The 19,111-nt window shown below is 26.2% G+C and overlaps 1 protein-coding gene across 2 annotated transcripts in view; it reads right to left on the bottom strand.

Moving 5' to 3' along the window:
• The window catches only part of LOC113555639 (myosin-VIIa), a 117,164-nt gene extending 98,354 nt beyond the window's left edge, over positions 1-18,810 (bottom strand). The window contains exon 1 of one of the 2 annotated variants that reach the window (XM_026960104.2): positions 18,327-18,810. In XM_026960104.2, coding sequence (XP_026815905.1) covers positions 18,327-18,399 — 73 coding nt within the window. In that variant the 5' untranslated portion in view covers positions 18,400-18,810. The remainder of the gene's footprint in view (positions 1-18,326) is intronic. The other variant, XM_026960103.1, reaches the window with a different exon arrangement.
• Positions 18,811-19,111: the final 301 nt, after the last annotated feature.

Here is a 19,111-nt window from a genome sequence, read left to right on the forward strand (position 1 = left end):
CTTTATTTTATTATACATTTATATTTATACATGTAATCAAATAGATCATCCTGTCGAATAGTGTTTGCATAAGCGTTTGTATTTTAAGCATTTAAAACTCGTAGAAAAATATTTATACTAATATTTTATAAGATTTTTAATTCAAAAATTAACTTTTTTACTTAAAAAATTTTAAAATTTAAACCACATTCTAAAAATGATTATACTATAATATTATTATCATTAACTATGAATAAACAATTCATGTTTAATGAGAAAAACACCAAACTAAATCAAATTAAAAATTGGCAAATGAGAAACCTCAAACTCTAAACGAATGATGACATTATTCTTAATTGTCCATGAATAGGACACACCAGACTAACCATAGATAACTTAAACTAAGGGTAAAATACACTTATGCGCAGCCTGTGGTACAGATTACCAATAAAACACAGCATCATAATTGAATTCGAAAAGTTCTCTCGACTCAGCCTTAATATTTCCATAAACATCAAGAATAACACAATTTAAAAAAGTAACACCTATTTAAATCAAATGAAAATTTTTCCATTTTACACAATGTAATTAACCAACATTTCTGACTAATTTTTAAACTAAATCAATACAAAAAAAAATTTGAAAACATTTAACATCTGATATGCATAGCTGTGTTAAAATCAGGCGTAAACTTTATACTTGTATGGTAGTTTTTATCATTACTATGTGTCCATGTCTGGAAAAAAATGCTCTGCATAAGTTCTCTGTAACTTGCAAATTCTTATGATACATTTACGGAGTATTGGTCACTAGATGCTGCACACAAAATAACGAGTGTGAACAGACAATGTATGACAAATACATATATATTTATATATGTTTATTTTCGAAACAAATTTTAAAAAGTCGTGCTGAACAATGTAGTATAGACTTGAGGAAAGGAAAACGAGTTGATGTTTAATATATTTTTATATGTTTATTGGATTATAAGTTTATCTTTGATTTTATATCGAAACAATGTGAAAAAAATCTATTGCATTAACGTGTTATAGTATGGTCAATAAGTTGAGGTGTTGAAAGGGTTAGCGTGTAAATACCGTCTATACACTTCATATAGACTTTTTATAAATAAAACACGTCAAGTGGAGTATGGGAATATATACAATGTATTACCTTACTTTTATCGTAGTATAGATGTTTTTATAAATTACATTTTTATTAAGTGTATGCAGTTTGACGTAGAAATATTTATTTTGCATTTAAATAGGTACCTACATTTAAGTGTTCGTGAGGAAATTCAAAATAATATGTTAAGTATTTGTCGTACTAACTGAAAATATTTAAAAAATATTTGCATAAAATAAGTCCATCTGACATATTTTAAGAAGTAAATTTTTCTTAGGTATATATAATATATATATATAATTACTTTATTTTATAAATCTATGCACAACTGTTGTTAAAATAAAGTAGATGAATAAACATGTGTATAAATGATAATTCAGTACCTATAGTTAATATAACATTAAATTATAAAAAAAATATTCATTGTCTACTGCTACAATTGACATTTGATAAAAGTGAAAAAATCGAACTCTATATACCGAAAATAAATTGTTATACATATATATTATGTTGTTACAATGATACTTACTTAAATTACTTTAAGCTAAGGTGCTAATTAACATATTTATATTCAATTAAAATAGGATTTACAACTATTACAGTACTGCTCTCTCTACAATAGGTAGTACAACTGCTGTCTACTGTATGAATGTCAGAATTACTGTTAAATTCCATACGTAATATGACCATAACGTATAAACGTGATTACAATATTTTTAAATATTATAATGATATCGAAATCTTTTCACTAGAGGAAAACGTACATTATTAAGTACTACTTGTTAAAAATAATTTTATAAAGTATTTCAAATAATATTTAAATAGATAAATACTTAAATTAAATCAGTATTTTAATATACTTTTCAAAAAGTGATTAAAATATAAATATATATACAACAAATTTTTCGAATACTTTTAAATATTTACGGATATATGTATAATAGTTCTCAGAACAATTCAATACTGAAATTGGTCTAGATAAGTTTTAGATTCTGAAAGGAGCAATAGATGTATTGATCTTACAATTATTTTGTGTTTCTTTTTTTTAGAGTACTAATATAATGTGTATACAAAAATATAGTCGGAAAATGGTTTGATTTTGTTTTTTTAGCAAAACTCAAGAACCTTAAAAACTTGAAAATTTCACAAAATGGTTATATCATAATTTTCTACGTGGTGAAATATTTAGACACTATGAGCTATTTATAGACATGAAATTTTTGATTTATTTTTTTTTTTAGTTTATTCTATAAAGTAAATTGTTCTTATATCTGTATACATTTTTTTTAATGCACTTGAATTTAAAATTTTTACAAATTTAATCAAAATCACAAAAATTACAAAACTACAAGTAATTTGTAGTAAGCAATTTATAAAATCTTTAGTTTTTATAGCTAAGGTTTGAAAATTGTATACAATACTACTATAAATATTTCACACTGGAACAAAATCTAAAAATACCTATACAAACATACTTACTTTTTTTATAGACATTTGAAGAAGTTCAAATTTGAACGAAATTAGGTATTTCAACAATGATAATCATTTTGTTATAAATCAAAAACATTATTGAGGGGAACTTAAATGGTTGAAACTCTTGCGTATATTATAATAGTATTATAAATTTTACTATACGCTATGAAATTTTTTATTTATTTTGAGATTTTGTCTATTTATATTATGAACCTATTTTTAATGGTGCACGGTATTTACAATAAAATGTAATTAACTTTTAAGTTATATAAGTTGATATAATATGACATAAATATAATAAATAAATTATATTATTATGATAATTAAATATTAATAATAAATTAAATGTTGCAATTAAAACTAAATCAATAATCCATAATACTAATAATTAAATAAATAATTTTAATAGCTATATCAAAAAAATATATAATTTTTAAATGTACTCATTGATATAGATTAACAGATTCCGCTCAGAATCATTTTTTTTTATACAATTATAAATCATTGAATTCAATTTTAACAAACCCATAACACTTGTCTACCTTTTTTTACTAATATGTTTATCTGAGTATAAAGTATCTTTTTAATTGAGTGATGAGACAAAGATAAATTTTCATACAATTTGGTATTATGGTAGTATTTACAGTAAATTACTGTATTTACTGGTACTGTATAATTACCAATTTAACAGTATTCGGTATTTTTTGAATTTGAAAATAAGGTAAATCATGTTTCATTAATCGCCGTAATTATTGAAAATACTGTGTCTCGGTAATTACCAAAAAATCGTATCAATGTTAATAGAGCCAACTTTAAAATATAATATAATAATGCAATTAAAATTAAACCAAAGCTATTTTTAGTATTTAGTATTTTTAAATACATTTTATACCATTTTTTCTAAATGTATTTAACAATTACGATTAAATTTAGCTACAATTTATTTAAAATTCTTATGATTTAAAATTTCTCTTTTTATTATGTTAATTTTAAAAAAATAGAACCGTTTTGCGCTTCACTTAAAAATAATCAAACAATAACATATAAGTACCTACTGTATAAGACTTATATCCATATATTTTAATAATATTTTTAAAAGTGACTAAATACAAACAAAACAGTCAATTGGTGAGAGTAAGTATATGAGCAATTATTCTATTTATAATAAAATAAGATTTTACTGTAAAATGTTTCAAATCAATGATCATATTATTAATGTACATTAATATATTACAACTTACATCATATTCAGTATCATTTTTTTTTTGTGTAAAAATATGTGTTAAAATTAAGTAAAGTGATAACTGATTGTGTTTCTTGGGCAATATTACTTATGTTCTGAGGTGAACAATGCATGAATTCAAAAGTGCACAAATTTAGTGTGAAATTTTATAATAATTAAATTGTTAACTAGTTTTTAAAAAGGTCGTTAATTATTATTATTACAGTTTAATATTTTTGAATTCATGATACGCTGTAGGGTTCTTAGGTAATAAGCAAAACGAATTTCAAATTATTTTAGTGATTCTCCATCGATTTTTTAATATGAAAATGCATTTTTCTAAAAAAATCATAAATTTTAAAATTATGTACATAATATATATATTCATAATCAAAAATTGGCTCACCCTCCTCTCAAACATTCCTGAAAACGTCCTTGAGAACAATGTACATATTATATGTTATTTCATGAACTTATTTGTGTTTGATGGAAACTTTAAACGAAACAAATCTAAACCAGTCTACAAACGCACAATAATTTAAATAATAAATGATATTTTAATTGTGCATTTACACCATATATGCGAACATTTTAATTATTATAATTAATATAATAGTGCTTTTCTGCTGTTTCGGTATTTGCATTTAATTTTTTATCGATAACATGAACTAAAGAAATAACGAGACACAAACAAAACGAGATAATGAAATTCTCGAAGTAATGAAGCTGTTTGACAACATTTGCTTTCAATGGTTTTTATATATAGGTTCCTACATTTTTATATGCGCTACGATCTTTTTATCTTTTTTTTAAATTCACTCATTTAATAATGCCGACGATTACTACGATTGGTTATATAAAACTTTTAACTGTAAGATTTTTTTATAATTTATTATACTCGCACTTGTATAGTTTTAGGTGGTGGTTATTAAACCCTTGCAAATTTTAAGTAAGTACAGAAAAAAATCAATATAGTTGTTTACAAAAAATACATTTACAAATATATTTAAAAATTTTATTTCAAATGCAAATTACAATTTTTATTTAAAAATAATATTAATTATTTCCTATGTACGGCTAAGTAAGTACATTGAATATAATAAATAGTATTCTATGTATACGCGTACGTCTGCACATATTGCTGCAATGATATATATATGTAAATAAATAAAATTATAACACGATTTTGTGGACGCTGACCGCGGGGAAAAAATACACAGCTTATCCAATGAATTATGGTATTACTATGTCTTGAAATGATTTTTTTTTTTTAGGTGTGACAACCAATAATCAAGCATTTAAAATATGAGACTTGACGACAAAGTAATAATAGAAAAACCGATACTTAGCAAATTCAAAATTACTTAACTGATATGTAATAACACTTAATAATATGATAGGTATAACTAAAATTATATTTATAAATAATAAGTCATATCATTTTCTTTTTATATAACTTAAAGTAAGTTTTTCTTACTGTTATACCTGTACTCGTATATTAAAAAAAAACTCAAATTTATTTCATTTGCATGCTTTTTTTTTGGTTTAATAGATTTATTACTAGATAAATATCATTATACTTAACGAATATAATATTATAAGTTTTTATACGTATTTTTGCATATTTAGATAATGTTTAATGCATTTTAAAGGCATATTTCAATTTTAAGTGCACACATTTAATGATTCTTACATTTTTTTCAATAATAAACTTTAATGAAAAACTTCGTAAACTAAAAATAAAGATATTAAATTGAGATTTAGCTGAATTTATTTTACAATACTACTGCATAGTGTATGATGAATTTTATTAAAGATTTGAAAAGTAGAGAAACAAAATAGTTAAATGTAAAACATGCAAAATCCGAAAATAAAAAGTGCATATTTATTGTGCTTTTTAAATGCATGCGTATTTAATATATGTTTAAAATATTAATGTTTGATCCATATCAGTGTACCTTGACTTTTCTTTTAAACTGTTATTTTAAATGTATTAAATCATTCAATAATAAAAGTGTTTAGTAGGTAGGTACTCAATACTAATATAAGCCACATAATATAAGGGTTAGAAAAAAACAAATGGAAAAAAAGCGAACGAAGAAAATGCAAGTAAAAAAAAAAGTAAGGTTTATATTGACTTCGAAAAATCAGCTAAAATTGCAGTCACGTTTATTAGTCGAACATGCAAATATAAAAGGTTTTTTTTTATTTAACGCAAAGATTAAGTTATATATAGGTAGAGACCTATAAAAAAATGTATTTATATAAATCGTATAGTATGATAAGCTACAGCATTTAAGAGATTTTCGATATTATTATATCTTGTACACAATAAAAATAATTTTTCTTAGATATTTTCATACATATATATATATTTTTGGTTGTAAATTATCTAAAACAAATTGTGCTATTTTACTGTTATCAGAATCTATCTATAATCTATTTTTTTCTTAATAAGTGTCCAAATACTCCAAATAGAAGGATGATTATAGCTTACGAGTTTAGAAAATCGATAGTTAAATCCTTCTACTTGATTGTTATAAGTATTGTTACGTTCTAGATTGTTAAGAGTTGTTTTGTGTACATTCTCATAAAAACCACCTTTTATATTTATATTTTCGACTAATATAATTATGACTGCATTTATAGCTGCTTTTTTGAAGTCATTATGAACCTTGCTTTTTTTCCACTTACTTTTTTATGTTTGTTTTTTTTTTCCTAAACTCCATAATATTATATACTACAACGATATTTTCCTTAAATCGCATCATCTTAACATAATGTAAACCACTACAATATATTAGTTATGTATATTAAATTAAAAATTATAAATTATAATATACCTATATTGTAAGCTCACTTAAGTCTACACGAAAACTTTACGGTATGGCTGAACCGTTCTTACAACGTCATAATGTCATATAAAAATAATTTATATTATTATATTATTATAGACAAGTAGAAACTAGTACACATACATATCTTATTAATAATTATTATAGTATTAATAATATGTAGACGGCTATTAAATATATCACTCGTTGTATTCCGACGACAGAATGAACGTCACGACTCACAACGACAGTGCAGCGGTGACGTACGCCGCCGCCGCCTGCACGTTAACGTCATAGGAATGCGCTCACACACACGCGCGTGCGCTCGCTGGGCGCTCGTGTAGATACAGAAAATATTTCTGCTCATCACACACCCTCTTCTCATCGCGCGTATACAATGTACATAATATATTATACATTTATACAGACCATCATCAGTTATGTCTTAAATTCTAAATAATATAACGCGTTTAGGCCCTATAAAAATAATATGTCCATTATCGTTCTTACCGCCCTTAAAAAATATTTTAAATCAAAATTCGAACGAGTAATTTCTAAGTTATTAAACTTTAATATTAAATTATTTAACTATTGTTATAGGTTTTATGTTACATGTATACCTTTTTACATTTAAAATCTCCAATTTAGATTCATAGAAATAATTGTTTTAGCAAATTTATCCACTTCACTATATACAGTAAAAATGGAGGTACTTGTTTAAAAAAATAATAAGTTTGCATCCCCACAAAACACTTAAATGTCATAAAAAAATCTAATTATTAAAAAAATGTGGTTTTTAGATAATTTAGTCTAGGGTTCCGAAAATCAAAATATAAATTAATGGATAATTAAAAGTTACTTTTTGACACGTCCTATGTGGTAATAAGATACTTATATACTTTTGGTATTTTAATGAGTTCAACAAGTTAATAAGGGGATGATGATGGCGGCAATGGACAAGAGAAACCAAAATAAACTCGTAATAAGTATACATACAACATACTCATTTATTGAGTCAATCAACGATAACTTCAGAATGTGGGTTTAAAAAAAGAAATTACTTAACTTTGTCCTTTTATTACGAATATAGTTAGCCGCCCGTGTGCATGTATACGATAGGGAGTATATGGTATAATATATTATACGTGCGCGTAGTGCAGTCGGCTTATACGATTGTGTGGTTTAATTTTAGACAACAAAAAATGTGGTGTAAATAAATCTCTTATACGATATATTAATTAGAGAGAAAGAAAGAGAGTGAGATTAACCCTTTCCACAGCGGTAACGATCTTCTGGAATACTATTTTAAAATATATTGAAACCATTAAGTTTATATGATTATGACCACCATATGTCCTGTAGTCTCATTTCTCGTAAGACTATGATTGAATGTGGATGGATATTCGATCAAGTTGTAAGTATCTAATCAAAATAGTTCATTCAAAATGAACCGTAAATCTTATATCATATCACTGATAGGTACTCGCATATTATTATCAAATACTGCAATTAAATAAACTATGATAAAATATAATGTTTACGTAGATATAATAATAATAGTACGTGTTACAATAATTATAAAAAAAAAAACGAGTTACCAGAGATTGTAATTAATATCACTGGTGTGTATACGTGATAAACTCGTGTATTTTTTTAACGCCAAAGTGTAAATTTATGACACTTTTTTTATGCGACAAGCTTATTTCATATGAAAACAGCACTCGAAAATACTCAAAATCGTATCGTATATAGTGGAGCCTGTATATTATATTGGTATAGCGTATAAAAGAACGTATAGTAATAATAATAAAATTGCAGTCACTGCAGGTGACGTCGCTGAGAGACTGTTTTAGCAAAGGTGACATGCGCATATTCTTTAATAATATTATGTAACATACGGTTTCTGCGTCGAGTAGGCACAGGACGTATTTATAAGGGAGGATGAATAGATCACCTTCCATTTGGAAGTCAAGTCTTTATTTATTTAAAATACTCGTATTCATAATTATATCTGTAACAATTAAATTTTTTAACTAAGCATTGAATAAAAAATGATCATTAAGAAAATTAAGAAGTTGATAAATGGAGTCAGTAGTGGGCCTCCGATTTGAGAATTATATTTAACAGTTTTAATCGTCTCTCTTAAGGCATCTTGACTTTAAATATATGCAACTAGTTGAATGCTTTAAATAGCCTATAAATAACTTTTTAAAGTATATATCGATATCGTAAAATATAATATAGGTAATTACTATTTAATAAGTTTTCACAAATACACAATCATTATTATTGATTTAATATTTTAAAATAATTAAACATGAAAAAATATATTATATAGAAATATATATATACAATTATACAATATTTGATTAAGAACAGAGCAGATTGCAGTATTAAGCTGAGTTGTAAAAACGTCCATAAGTCGTTATTGAATTAATAAATTAAAAGCGTATACTGTATAATAGTAAGTTGGTCCCAGGGGAACTATCGAGTACCGTCACCACCATGTTACTAGGATTAAGTTTGTTGTTTATGAAACTTGTTATAATGCACCTATTAAGTTAGAAAGAAAATTATATTTATTTGATGTACGCGGTATTTTATGTTGACAACTTAAAATCATTCAAAGTGGTAGAAATTAAAAATTGTCATACTTCAATTTTTACAAAAAAAAAAATCAAGTGTGAAAATATAGATCTCAGTTTGACTTAACCAAATATAACGACTAATTTATATCTGTTTCAGAATTCTTATCACACCACTAGATAAATCAGTACTTTGAAAATCTAACTACCAATGATGCGTGTGTGTGAGTTAGACAAAAACGAATATTATCGCTACCAATTACCATTATTATTTCATTATGTAAATAAAAAAATAATAGTTTTACATATTAACTCATTATTAGATAAATATCATACTACATGAACATAATACACATCTTCTAATGTTGTTTTTATTGAATAAGTTATTAATTATTATACCAAAATGATTATTGAATGGCTAGATATAGTATATACTAATAAGTAAAATTTAAGTGCTTTAACTTGAAACACTTTTTAATAACAAGAATTGGTACTACAATATTTTATTTAAAATACACATTATATTACTTATTTTTAAATCAAATTTAATATTTATGTAATACATCAAAAACTAAAAAGTTAGTTTGATAAAGCTTTTAAAAAATATATTTACATTATTGAATTTGTGTCATTAATCATTCTTTTAAATTCATTGAACCATGTCAGTGGAAGCTATATCACATTACCTATAAATCATATTAATAAGGTAATTTTCTAGTGCTGCTAAAATTTTCGTGTGTAATAAGTATAATACAATTTTTTGATATTAACTAATAATAATAACATTAGGTATTGTAATTTTTCAGTTTTTTTTTCGTTTACTTCAATTTAAATAAATTAAAACAATTGTACTTATAATACATTTCAAACAATTATGATATTAAGAATGATCACGAGTATATAATATTATATACTATATAATTCAAAATCTTGAAATACTATTTATTTCAAATTCTAAATAGTAATATACGTAATGTAAAATCTAAATAACTCAAATTTTACAGTTTAATACATGTAGTATTTTCTACAACACATTAATTGGCTTAACAATAAAGTATAAAGCAAAAAACTAAAATTGTATACATTCATTTTTAAAACTTGATTTACACAATCTAGATATTTTGCTTCCAAATAATAGCCAAAAATTTTTTTTTAAAAACATACCAAGTAACAAAGTATCTACTGTATCTAAAATTATACTAACATAAAATGGTATTGTTTCAAGAATTTCTTATTCTAATAAATAAATATTAAATAGTTTTATTAATTTGTATTTTATACATTTAAATAATGTATGATACAAGTGATTTTTTAATTTATTTATTCTTGATAAACATTCAAGGACGACATTATAATTATTTATCTTTCAATTTAACGTAAACTGAGTAACCTACTCGTGCCAATATCGTATGTCCTTTTAATAAAACTATATTTGCGACTAATATGTTTATATTAATTAATAAATATACTTATATGAATATATAGACAAGAAACACTACCTTTATTTCAATACTCAAAACAATTATATGTATTTTTTCGACGATAAATGAAAATTGCAAAATTGTAGTTTATAAAAAAAAATTAAGCAAATATATAATGTGTATCGATACATAATGTAAATTATATACGAGTTTACGACATATGTGTAAACTATGTGTATATAAAATTAAGAGAGTATTCCTCAATGGCGCCGAAACAATAACGAGCAATTTTCTTGTAATTACCGTGACAAGAAGGTTGTCAAAATTCGGATAACGGTATTAAATTTTAGACATAAAAAGTAAAAAAATCATTGGATAAGAGAGAATATTTAGTAAATTTAAATGTTGTCATTGTTTCACAACTCTCAATGTTATTATTATTATAAAACATTTGTTATTCCCAACTCAAAATAATAATAGATTAAAAAAATATCGATAGGGCGTATATTTAAATTCATGTACACAAATAGACCTAAAACTGCGGGTGGAGAGGGGGTACTAAAATTGTAGATAACTAAATAAGACATTATAATGTCGTGTTTGCAGAACAGCAAAATAAGCCATATAATTACCAAACATTTAATAGACTAATCGAAAATGTATGTAGAATAATTATAGATGTTTTATTCATTTAAAATATATAAACATGTTAGAAATAAAAATATTGCTAATAAAAATGTACCTAGCCATCTATTATAATTAATAATCACATTTTATAATTGCATTACAATGAGCTAGTTCTTTTTCATTTTATTTTATACAAACACAAAAAAATATGAATATATATTTAAGATTTTTGTAACCAATATCATAAAATATCAAAACAATTAATGTTATAACTATATTATTCTTGAAAATATAGCACTTTTACTTCGCTGTTAAATCAGAGCGTCAATGCCCTATGCTTTAGACAACAGAAAAAATCCTTATAATGTAATCTGATACAAGTAGCATTAAATATATATATATTAATTTTATACACATACATATGTATATACCAATTATATACAATAATACAATTATAAATTAACATTTTCCATACCAAAATAAGAAATGTAAAATCAACAATTTTAAATGCATATGATGATTTTGTATTAATGTGGACAAACATGATGATGTTCATAGCAAAGTAATATTTAAAATTATTAATCTAAAACAATTTAAAGAATTCAAGATTGTTATATGGATCCTAAATTCTCTGCAAGGCCCCCTAGTTACAATTATACAGAGTCATGGTATATCTTACCGATAGTTTATTAACGACGATGATAATAAATTAGTTTTTTCCATACACATATCCTTGCTGTTTAGCATTAAAGTTCAATAATTCAATACGTATTATAAGCGTATAACCTATACCTAGTCGCACACAAAAGTGTAGGAAAACGACGCCATTTAACGCATGTCGACTGCAGCAGCAGACGTCACAGAGCATCACTTTCAAAATCCCAGTCTTTCGCTGAACTGACCAGTGCGTTTTAAATAGTATATTATATTATACGGTTGGTTGGTAATAGGTGCTATTATATATATATATTGTAAACCGTTTTGCCGTACCCGCACAAGCGCCATTGAACATATAATAATAATAATATATTTATAGTCCCCTAACAATGTGTTATTTGGACTCACTAAAACCTGCTTGCACACTGTTGTACCTACCTATAATACGACTACGGTGTGTGCTCACGCGGACCGGGGCACGTACGGGGCGACCCTGTACGTACAGACGCTTACCACCTGTCCAACGCACGAGCTAACGTTTTTTCCCCTCTAAAAACCTGTATTATTTATCATTTTTTTTCTCCACAAATTTAATAGGCTTCTTTTTTCTCGCTTATATATTGTTGGATGTCAAAACACGCATAAAAACGTGATCGGCGATCAAGCAATAACAATAATAATATATGATATAAGAGCGTTACGGGTGAACGAAGTCAATCACCGATTAATAATATGCGTATATAAAGGTATTTAAATGATATACAAATTACAAACTATTGAAAACTAACTCCTAAAAGTTGGTCATATGTCAATTCATTTTAAAATAATATATAGTTTAGCTCTCGTGCAATCGTAAAATATATGATAAGTTTTTATAAAAAGGTTATAAAAGAAAGACATTCAAATACCTAATTCGTAGGTATTATTATTAATTCAATAATGCCGTAAATTAACGTCATTGAAAATAATATTTTATAAATGCATTATTCGAAACTATTAAAAATAAGACAGAATTACGATTTTCTTTTTGAGGAATTCAATTAAATATTATTATAAAAAAGATGCTGTAAATAGATTATTACTATATAAGTATATAATGAATATAATTTTACCTTTAATAAATTTCCATTATAAAACCTACAATCATGCTAGAATTGAAAAATTATTGAAACTCCAATTCAAACAATAGTATGAGTGCCTAATTAATATGTGACCTAACTTTTAACTTATTGGATATTCATTATCATAAATACAGAATAATGTAATATTAGATGTTACTATCATTTTCTGCAGAAATATGTTACAATGTTATTATTACTATAAAAACTAATAATATTCTATTAAAGAAAATGTACTATATTTAAATAATTTAAAAAACTATACGTAGTCAACAAAAATGTATAGTTATTCAAGAAAAAATACAAAGAATTACATAATATAGATAATATGATTTATTTAAAATAAATTGAATCTTATGTATTTCATTCATGGAGTATATCATGGATTTTATAAAGATTTTACGTATTCGATTTTAATAAAATATATGTTATCAAAAATAATAATTCTGACACATTATTATATAAAATATCCCTTAAAATATTATATTATTATTTTACCATAGATATTGTACAAAATACTGCAAAAAAAATATAATCTAAAAGTTATGTAAATACTACTAGTACCTATTATATGAATTAATATTCTATAGTGTAAATCAATTCGATTATACGCTAAACTTTAGTCACAAATCTTCATTACTTTACACTTCACTAAACTTGAATAAATTTAAATTACTAATCAATAAGGTTCTAGGAAACACGTTAAACATCAATAATAGTATAATTCATTATACATACAATATAATAATTATCAAAAATTAATCAGATTAAAAACCTTTTAATCATAATTTGGTTAACACAAGAGTGTTGAACTATATAAAATATAAAATTATAGAGCAGCTATCATTTTTGTTTTAGTTGACCTCATTTCAATAAGAAGATTAGTCATTTCCAATGACCATTGAATTCAAAACGTTAAACTACAGAATGATTCATACGTTACCAAATCATAACCATTATTGATTATTATGTATGATGATACTATCGAGCATAACGTGTTATAACTAATTGTCAAATATACTACTGCAGTTAATATAAATAATAATATATGAATATGGATTAATGCTTATAATAATATGTCCTCGTTAAACAACAACACAGCTCTTAACTCCCACATGAGACATTCAAATTCTAAAATGATACTTCTGAGTTTCAAATTTAGCACATTTCGTAATAAATAACCGAATTTCTGCAAACAATGGTAGATCGTAATTCGTAAAGACAAAAATAAATAAAATAGCATTGGATTACAGTAAAAATAAAATCAAAAACATTACCACATTATCAATAGTCCAAACATAACTACAACGTAATCCTATAATCCAGAAATGAGCTATATGCCCCATTTAGAGCCTATCTTGCCTATTCTAAAGTAAACCCATTATTTAATATCACGGATAACAGCTGTCCTTTGCCAATTTAAAAATAATAAAAAATAACTATTTCTATTTTGATGAGTACACGAAATAATTTACATAGTATAATGCTTTATATTCTAAGCGTAGAAACAATAAATCTATAACTATAATAGTCTTACAATGTTATTTATATTTTTTTATATTTTTATTTTTTGACTGGCATAATGTGAAAGCTATGATATTTTAATCATCATATAAGTGATGTACGAATATTCAAACGATTGAAAATTGGATATAAATATTATATATTTGTCGTAAATAGTTGGTATAGATATATTATACTATTACATACTTTAGATAAAAAATAAATAGATACCTACACAAGATAATAAAATCAGTAGATATTAAAAGAAAATTTTTCAACAATAACCTGTTTGATAAATGGTTTTAAAAATTATATTTTACTGCCAAGCTTTACTCAGAATCATTTTTCTATCGCTGTAAACATCACATTTAATTTTATTATAACAATAAAATAAATTATAAAATAATTTTATTTGCCACACCATGGTGGTTGACACAAGACAAATAAACAAAATTGAAACCCTTTAATAGGTTGTTATTGTTTATACCTACAAGTGTTTTCTATATTCAATATAAATTTTAAATTATTGACATTTTATAATATACACACGAGTGTATTGCAAACAATATTAAAATAAAATAAATAAAATTATTAATAGATACCAATATTTATACTAAAACAAAATTTTCTTAACTTAAGTATTTAAAAATAATTTACTGTATAGCAAATTATTTAAATATATTCATGCTGAAACAACCATACACCATTATTTTATATACCTATGCGGTCCACGCGGCTATACTACAAGATGTTTACACTACAGTATTTAACCATCCAATTTTAAACCATCTAACATTATTCTCTAAAATTGGATATTAAAATACAAATCGAAAATAAATATAAAATGTATAGGTTTTAAATTATAAATTAACTTAATAATTTCTAATGCAATTTTATTTAATAGATTGTAATTATATATTTTTAATATTCTAATTTAATAATATATTACAATTATAAAAAAGCTGAATACGCAAGTATACATACTGTTTAAATAGGTACACAATATAATTTAATAACTAATAATTATTAATACTTAAAAAGTTTAAAGTAAATAAATATATATAATAGTACTTAATACAATTATTATTATGATAAATTACCTAATTATTTTAATTAGATATATATTGACAGTACATTAAACGATAAAACAATTAAATCAATATTTTGACCTTCACCAATTATTTAATCCTGTATAATTTCAACACCATTATTAGTATTATCAAATAAAGAAATAAAATGTATCATCAAGTAATTTACATTTCTAATGTTTTTAATAAAACTAGCCTCAGCATCTGAGCAACTGGCTTAAATATAATTACAATGTTCAGTACTACTTATGCAAGTTTATAGGTATATTTATTTTTATTTTATATTTAGTTTAAATGATATAAAATTTTTAATTTTTAATAATTAATAACATATTATAAGTTATAGAAACGATCATTATCTACGATTTCCGGCTTTATTTGTGTACCCAAAATGTTCAAGAAATGTTTCAAAATTCGATACACAGGTGTTTAAAAAGGTAAAATTATTGTTTTGGTTCACTCTCCCAGAAAAAAAACAATTACTACAATAACACCAACATGTAACCCTTAACCGATGAGCCGTTGTAAAATAAAAAATCTAAGGATAAAATTAATTAGAAATCATTGATGTGCATATCATTTCTGAATATTCAACGGAATACGTTCAATATATTATATACATTAGGTAATAAGTAAGTACATCGAACATATTCTCCCGAAACATATATTAGCCAAATAGCACTTATTATTTTATAGATTTCTACGTAATCCCTTTTTTAATATTAAATTTCTAAAATATAAATGTTTTAAAATTGTTGGCATTATTCTTAATTTATTTGTTATGACTTATAGCTATTTGGACATAATATTATTTATGTTAATACTAAAACGTGTATAATACGATCAAAACTATACGTAAAAAAATCCTATTCGTACTTATATACCTACTTTTTTATTTCAGTAACTAGCAGGTGTTTATACAGCTTACCCCCTATACAGCCTTAAAAGCGAGTATATAGTTAACAACTGTAGTCTCTACCCCTAACAAGTAGTTAGTTAGCGAGACCAATTCGTTTATAACGTTCAGCCTTATATTTGTATACGTTTTACCGGTTAGACGTTTTAAAAATAAGAGTCACATAAGAAAATAATCATAAATGTAATTACAATTAACAAATAATACCCGTAAAAAAACGTACCTATTAACAAAAAAGCTAGGTCTAATGAATTATTAGTCTTGATTTTACGTTATTCTTTTTAATAAGCAGATTCCTACGACATTCCTGTATAAGCTGACCGTAAAGAGGGAAGGAGGTTTGATTTATGTCCCAAGATCGAAGTCGCCAGCAATATCCATTAATAAATAATTTTAAACCTAGCTTAAATGTATATATTCATGATAAATATAATACCTACTATTGAATTACCTAATACGTAAAATTTCTAACTAGTACGTATAATAGTATACCTAATATTACTCAAAATCTAATTATGAGTTACGATAATATATTTAATATAATAATATGTATACCTACTATAAAATATATTATTATACATTTATTATTCCGAGTGATTATATTTAATCAGAGTTATTAATTTTACCGAAAAATGTATTTCTGTTTGTTAAGCTATTAAACATCGACATGTTATTAAACCATATTTTAATATTTTAAATGTATAAATATAAGACACAAATAACGTTTGTATAAAATCTTCAATTTACTTGAAAAAATGACAGAAATCGATTTCTATGAAATATTTGAAACGTTTCTCGAGTGCAAAATCGATAATATAAAAATAAAATATATTCATAAAATGTATTTTTCTCTAAACAGTATATTATAACAATTTTATAATTTAACAGTTAATATTAAATTTAAGTGTAATTAAGTTAGGTAAGCGAAATATAGTTTATGAGAAAATGAAAATTAATTTTAGTATTAATAATAGTTAATATCGTGTTGCTATAATAAGCACTGTTGAAAAATACCTATATAAGTTTAATATTATTATGAACGAAAACTATAAAAATATAAACTGTACCCAGGTGCTTATAAACGATTTCGAACCAAATAATACTAAACAAAAATAACGATATCTTATTTACGAGGAATTATGTTAGATGTATACTATATAGCGTTTCTGTGGGTGTACTGAGTGAACGGAAAAAAGAGTTATAGATAGTAAACCACCATCGACAGATTAAATTATATACATTGTATATTGCAGTGACGTTTATTTCCGTTTTGAGATGACAGCCCGTCGCTGTCGTGCTATCGTTTAATAATATAATAATTCCTCGGTTGAAAATAGCTTCTTAGTATCATTATTATTAATATTTTCGTATCGGAAGTGAAACCGAAAATAACGGTGCTTCAAACACTATGCTTTAATGCTTTAATACATTTCAAAAACAGGGAAATAAGAATGCTAGACACCGGCGATTGGGTCCAGGAAACGGCCGACGAGCGGTCAAAAAAGGCGTTAGCCGCCGGAGTGAAGGGGTGGTGAAGTACCGCGGAGGCATACGGCGCAGTGGTAGTCACCGGGCCGCGGCAATCACGCCCCAATAATGCGCCCTTATTCCATACAGGGTCTAAACGTACAATAATATTTACAACGACGCGGTTTATCTATGTATATTATAAATAAATATTATAGTGTGCACATGCATAAGTGTGCGCAAACGTTACGACCACGCAGTACCTATGTATGTATATATATGTATACGGATTTGAAATTAAAATAACGTACCTGCTTCTTGTGCTCCGCCGGAGCACCTGCTGCCGACAGCGTCAGTCTTGTCTCTCCCGCCGGAAGCCGACATGATCAGCGAGCTTATCGTAATGTGTGCGTACGATGCGACTTTTGTGTGTGCCTGTTTAGATCCGCGATAATATTACGGTACGGTGTTCGTTAAGTCAGGTATCGTGTTCGCATGACTTTCCCACGGCGCGCGAAACTGTCGAAAACCGCGAAAACGCGTGTAGTCCCGCACACGACGGCCGCCGACTCTGTAGCGCGGCGGCAGCAGAAATGATATATTGTTATTAAAATATTATTGTAAATTTGCGATTATTACCGCGGTAGTGGTTGACTACGACCACGAGGGTGGCAGTGTGCGCGCGGCGACCGGGGGAGTGTGCGACGCGTGAAAATGCGCACACGCTACCGACGTTGTCCGTTGCGCGGCTACGTTCTCCGACGACGATCGTGTGCCGAGAAACGTTCGACCGGCCGTGCGCCGAGCATGTGTGCTACTGCCGAGTGGTGTCGCCGTCCGGCCGGTCGGCGGTGGCTGTGGCGCGGCGGTAACCGTATATACCGCGCGCGGTTCGTGCGCCGCCGCCTTCTCCCCGCACCCGTCTTCACCCTACCAAAACCGCCGCGCCGAAACCTAACCGGTGATCGCGTCGCGGCGGCGGTCGTCGTCCCGTCGTCACCACGGCAACTGCGTCGTCGTCGTCGTCGCCGCCGTAGTCGCGAACGTCGCGGACCTTTTTTGTTCACCTCTCCGCCACCGCCGCCGCCTTGGCACA

This window comes from Rhopalosiphum maidis, chromosome 3 (assembly GCF_003676215.2).
Source record: "Rhopalosiphum maidis isolate BTI-1 chromosome 3, ASM367621v3, whole genome shotgun sequence".
NCBI lineage: Eukaryota > Metazoa > Arthropoda > Insecta > Hemiptera > Aphididae > Rhopalosiphum > Rhopalosiphum maidis.